General features: G+C 42.3%; 1 protein-coding gene across 1 annotated transcript in view; it reads left to right on the forward strand.

Annotated features, from left to right (window-relative positions):
- Positions 1-5,597, forward strand: part of ING3 (inhibitor of growth family member 3) — a 25,836-nt gene extending 20,239 nt beyond the window's left edge. Inside the window, exon 10 of the mRNA XM_019509263.1 lies at positions 4,666-5,597. Within this exon, the coding sequence (XP_019364808.1) occupies positions 4,666-4,782 (117 nt within the window). The 3' untranslated portion in view covers positions 4,783-5,597. The remainder of the gene's footprint in view (positions 1-4,665) is intronic.
- The last annotated feature ends 263 nt before the right edge of the window (positions 5,598-5,860 follow it).

Raw genomic sequence — 5,860 nt, forward strand, 5'->3', positions numbered from 1 at the left:
TGCCCCTCCCCTGACTCCTTACTAATTGACGAGGATGTGCACTCCTTAATATAGAGTGCCACGCCCCCATCTCTCTGTATTTTATCTTTGATCCTGCAGTAATTTGGCAGACTCTTGTCTAAGTAGAAAATGGGCACAGAGATGGATGGATGGATAGATAATATTCTAAGTGTTTTGTTTTTTTTTTAACTTGCAGTTATTTTTAAAAATTGTTTTCTATCCAAATGTAATAGTTGAAATCAGTCTAAATATTTTTCCTAGGAAATTGGGGTAAATATAAACTTCCGAAAATGGAAATCAGTCCTAAGCCCTCATATTGGACAGACTTAAATAGTTCCACAACTAAGCAGTATTTTTTTCTATTAAATATAGTATTACAAACTGGTAATAATAGTGGTGCTGTTGTTAATCTCCTGTTTCTACAAGGAGTGGGATCAGTCTGGATATAAATTTAATACAGAGGCTGTAAACAGACACTGTCCTTAGAGTAGGATCATCTGTGCCTGGATGTGTCCTGGCACAGCTAATACGCTTTATTGGGCACCACAGATCTTGCCCTTTGTCCCTTAGGGTCAGGCCCCTGCTACTTTTGGTGTCCCATCTGTGGGACAGCTAAAAACAGGGGAACCCCAGGTGCCCTGAGTTGGAATGCAGCAGAGCAGTTAATGGTCATGGGGATGCATGCCCCCAGTCAAGGGATTCCTGGAGTGCCCCTCTGCAAACCAGGGAACCTATGGTCCCCATACTTGCAGAAGCACACCCTGAGTCAGCCGAGTAGCACAGTACATGTGCTTGGGGAATCCCCCGCCAGGAGATTCCCAGGACATGTCTATGCAAACAGAAACCTGGGCAGGCACTCTCAGGGCTCCACAAGCTAAATCCTGCACAAGATGGGGCTCCTGAAGCCCTGGGAGTGCTTGCCTGGGGCAGCTGAAGAGCAAACCAGTATCCTCCACAAAAAACACAAATTTTACCACCTATTGTCATGGCCACAATGTTCGGCATTTGCAGCATGATGAGAGGCTTGGATGTCTGTTTGCCTGAGCTTTCTGCCACCATAATTTTTTTTTTTTTATGGAAGCACAAAGGTGACATTTTTGCGGTCTGAGGCTTTCTGATAGAGGTGTACCACTTTTACTCTCTTGGTCTTAGTGGGCTTTGGTCTTAGTTTGTTTTTGCTATCTACCACTTATCATTTTGCTTTTCTATAACTTGCTGAATATTCTAACAACACAGCTGGCAACCAGAGGAGCTCTGTAAGAAAATTGAACGGTGCAAAAGTATGGTGGGGAGAGACTAGCAATAAAAAATTAGGCAGGTATCAGTACAGATTCTCAGGTAATATGAAAGCAGTGTGACCCGGTTGTCTGATCAAGTAGGAAGCAACAAGCAGGCAGAATTAGAAGTCCTTGCACAATCATGGAACTATGATATGATTGGAATAACAGAGACATGGTGGGATAGGTTGCATGACTGGAGCACTGTCTGGATGGGTACAAACTGTTCAGGAAGTACAGGGAGGGGGGGAGAGGAGGAGGAGTTGCACTTCATATAAAGAGCCATATGATTGTTCAGAGCTCCAGTATGAAGCTGGAGATAGGCCTGTTGAGAGTCTCGGGGTAGGGTCAGAGAGGAGAGCAACAAGGGTGATGTTGTGGTGGGGGTCTGGTCTATAGACCAACAGTCCAGGAAGGAAGTGGTGGATGAGACTTTCTTCAAACAGCTAGTGGAAGTTTCCCGATCACAGACCCTGGTCCTCTTGAGGGGCTTCAGTCACCCTGACATCTGCTGGGAGGGCAGTACAGCAGAGCACAGGCAACTCAGGAAGTTTTTGGACAGTGTTGGGGACAACTTCCTGGTGCAAGTCTTGGAGTGGCCAACTAGGAGCCATGCTTTTCTTGACCTGCTGCTCACAGACGGGGAAGAATTGGTGGGGAATGTAGTAGTGGATGGCAAGTTGGGCAGCACTGACCACGAGATGATTGAGTTCAGGATCCTGAGGAAAGGAAGAATGAAGAACAGCAGAGTAAGGACCCTGGACTTCAAAAAAGCAGACTTGGACTCACTCGGGGAACTCGTGGGCAGGATTCTCTGAGAAGCCATACTGAGGGGAGAGGAGTCCAGGAGAGCTGGCTGTACTTGAAAGAAGCCTTACTGAGAGGGCAGGAACAAACCATCCCAATGTGCAGGGAAACTAGCAAGTATGGCAGAAGACCAGCTTGGCTTAGCAGGGAACTCTTTTGCAAACTAAATCACAAAAAGGAAACTTATAAGAAGTAGAAACTTGGACAGACAGCTAGGGAAGAATATAGAGCATCGCTCAGGGATGAAGTCAGGAAAGGCAACCTTGTGACAGGATGCAGAAAAGGCTGAAGTGCTTAATGCCTTTTTTGCCTCAGTTTTCACAAACAAAGACAGCTCCCAGACTTCTGCACTGCTCAGCACAGTTTGGGGAGGAGCTGAGCAGCCCTCAGTGCTGAAAGAACAGATTAGGGACTACTTTGAAAGGCTGGATGTGTACAAGTCCATGGGGCTGATGCACCCAAAGGTGCTGAGGGCGTTGGCTGATGTGACTGCAGAGCCGTTGGCCATCATCTTTGAAAACTTGTGGTGATCAGGAGAGGTCCCAGATGATTGAAAAAGGTCAAACATAGTGCCTATATTTAAAAAAGAGAAGGAGAATCCAGGGAACTACAGACCAGTCAGGCTCACCTCAGTCACTGGAAAAATCATGGAGGAGATCCTCCTGGAATCCACTTCTAAACACTTGGAGGAGAAAAAGATGATTAGGAACAGTCAGCATGGCAGTTCACTAATGGCAAGTCATGCCTGACCAACCTGATTGCTTTGTCATGAGGTGACTGGTTTTGTGGGGAGACCAGAAGATGCGGTGTACCTTGATTTTAGCAAAGCATTTGATACAGTCTCCCACAGAATTCTTGCAGGCAAGCTAAGGAGGTATGGGCTGGATGAATGGACTGTAAGGTGGATAGAAAACTGGCAGGAGCATTGGGCTCAGAGATTAGTAAATGATGGCTCAATGTCTAGTTGGTAGCTAGTATTAAGTGGATTGCCCCAGGGTTCGGTCCTGGGACTAGTTTTGTTCAATATCTTTATCAATGACCTGGAAGATGGCATGGAGTGCACCCTCAGCAAGTTTGCAGATGACACCAAGCTGGGGGGAGTAGTAGATACACTGGAGGGTAGGGCTAGGATTCAGAGTGACTTAGAGAGATTGGAGGATTGGGCCAAAAGGAATATCGTGATGTTCAGTGAAGACAAGTGCAAAGTCCTGCACTTAGGACAGAACAATCCCATGCACCACTACAGGCTGGGGGCTGACTGCCTGGGCAGCAACTCTGGGGCTTACAGTGGACAATAAGCTGAATATGAGCTAACAGTTTGTCCTTGTTGTCAAGAAGGCCAATGGCATACTGGGTTGCATTGGTAGGTGTGTTGTTAGGGAAGTGATTCTTCCCCTCTGTTCAGCACTGGTGAGGCCACATCTGGAGTACTGTGTTCAGTTTTGGGCCCCTGACTACACAAAGGATGTGAACAGGTTGGAGAGAGTCCAGCAGAGGGCAACAAAAGTGGTGAGAAGGCTAGTGCATGTGACTTGTGAGGAGAGGCTCAGGGAACTGGGTTTATTCAGTCTAGAGAAGAGAAGACTGAGGTGGGGATTTAATAGCAGCCTTCAACTACCTGAAGGGGGGTTCGAAACGGGATAGAGCTAGATTGTTCTCAGTGGTGACAGATCACAGAAAAGGAGCAACAGTCTCAAGTTGCAGCAAGGGAAATTTAAGTTAGATATTAGGAAGAATTATGTCACTAAGAGGGTAGCAAAACACTGGAACAGGTTACCCAGAGAGATTATGGAAGCTCCATCCTTGGAGTTTTTCAAAACCCGACTAGACAAAGCTTGGCTGGGATGATCAAGTTGGGGCTGGTCCTGCTTTGAGTAGGAGGTTGGGCTAGATGAGCTCCTGAGGTCCCTTCCAACCCTACCTTTCTGTGATTCTATAATTAGAATCTAAAATTTACCTAGGAGTATAATGTGAAATACTATGATTAATGTTAGTTAATATGCATGCCAGTTCAGTTGCTCTTCAGGTTGTCTTCCCTTTTCACTGTATTGTTATAGTACTCTCGTTGGTATGTGTTCTTATGCATTTTTGAGAGATCATCATTCAAATCTAAGCAATTGAACTTTTGCTTCATTCAGGCACAGTATCTATTGATGATAGTTCGGCAAAAATTGTTCTATGATTTGGTTTGGTTTTTTCTTGGTTAAATATTCAGTTTTAGCTTATTAACTCATCCTAACACACTTACACGCAGTGAGTAATTATGTAATTACAACTGTGCTTTTTAACATGCAACAAAACTGTTTAAATCCAAACTTAGGAAAAGATTTAAACTTTTACTTTGGTACATTAGTCCAGGGTTGCGGCTGACGTTTAATTTATATTTATAAATGAGTGTATATGTGGAAGTGGAGTTTTTCCTCTATCCTTCTCATTATTGGACTTTTTCCCCTTTTTAATTTGCATATAGTGAATAGGTTACAAGCCTTCATTATATCATCTAGAGCAGTGCTTCTGTTTTCATAATATCTTTTTCTTGCCACAGGTGTAATAAAACTTTTCCTGTAAATTTGTTTTACAGTGTCCTATAGAGTGGTTCCATTATGGCTGTGTTGGACTGACAGAGGCTCCAAAAGGAAAATGGTATTGTCCACAATGTACTGCTGCAATGAAGAGAAGAGGCAGTAGACATAAATAAACTTCATTTGGAAAACAAAGTACATACTAAAGATTTTATAGAGGACTTAATAAAAGAAAACAAAACACTTCTCTGCAACCACTTAAAAGATTTAGCAGTCATAAGATATTGAACTATTACTTTTGCTAGTTGTGTTTTAATATTGTAAGTAAATTATTTATGCACTATTGATGTGCTACAAATATTCCAGTTGGCTTTGGATTGTTCCAGTGGCCAACATATGCAGACATTTGTACTCTCCAACCATTTTCTCTAAGCAGTGGGCATTCTACAATAATTCAGTCTTCAAAGGATTCTAAGTGAAGATTTTAAATGTATGTTTTATATTCAACAGACATTCTGCTGCATGTACTGTACTCAAGAGCTGTTATGTTACATTATGTATATAAATGGTGCAAAAAAGTCAGTGCTTCTAAAAAAGAGAGACTATAAGACAATGGTTTTTAAATGCCTTTATAGCTTTGTTTCTTTTGTGAAACTAAATTCAGCAGGCTGAAGAAAATGGTTCTTGTATAAAGCGGGCTGGTGTCCTCTGGAGTACATGGGTACATAAAAACAAACCTCTTTAGAGAAAATACAAACTTGTGCCATTAGTCTTTATATGTTTCTGCCCCAAACAGGGTGCAGGTCATAAGAGAAAGGGTGTTAAAGTGATGATAAATTTTTTATACCAAATGTGTTTATTTTTTTGTGCAAGTAATCCTTTAAATTGGAATTGTATTAGGTGTTAAAATAAAAAGGAAAAACCCTCAAATGCCAATATTGATGCTTTGCATACTTTGTCAGAAAAAAATAAAACCTTAGAATTTACCTGTCACTTGAAATGTTTCTTTGAAGAACATAGTTGAATTTGCATAAAACATTTCTTCACATACAACCACAAAAATATGCTGTAGAAGATGTGGAAGATGCAATGTGATAGCAACATATAAGAAAAATTCTCTTCCATGTATTTGACACAAAAGGTTCTGGGTACAGGCACTGCAGGAGTTATACAAGAACCTTTAAAGACTCCCTTTACAAATAAATGTTGGATTAGGGAATGTGGGCCAGGTACAGATGTTTATTTCCTACTGGG

Source organism: Gavialis gangeticus, unplaced genomic scaffold (genome assembly GCF_001723915.1).
Source record: "Gavialis gangeticus isolate Ggan-Ray unplaced genomic scaffold, GavGan_comp1, whole genome shotgun sequence".
In the NCBI taxonomy this organism is placed as follows: domain Eukaryota; kingdom Metazoa; phylum Chordata; order Crocodylia; family Gavialidae; genus Gavialis; species Gavialis gangeticus.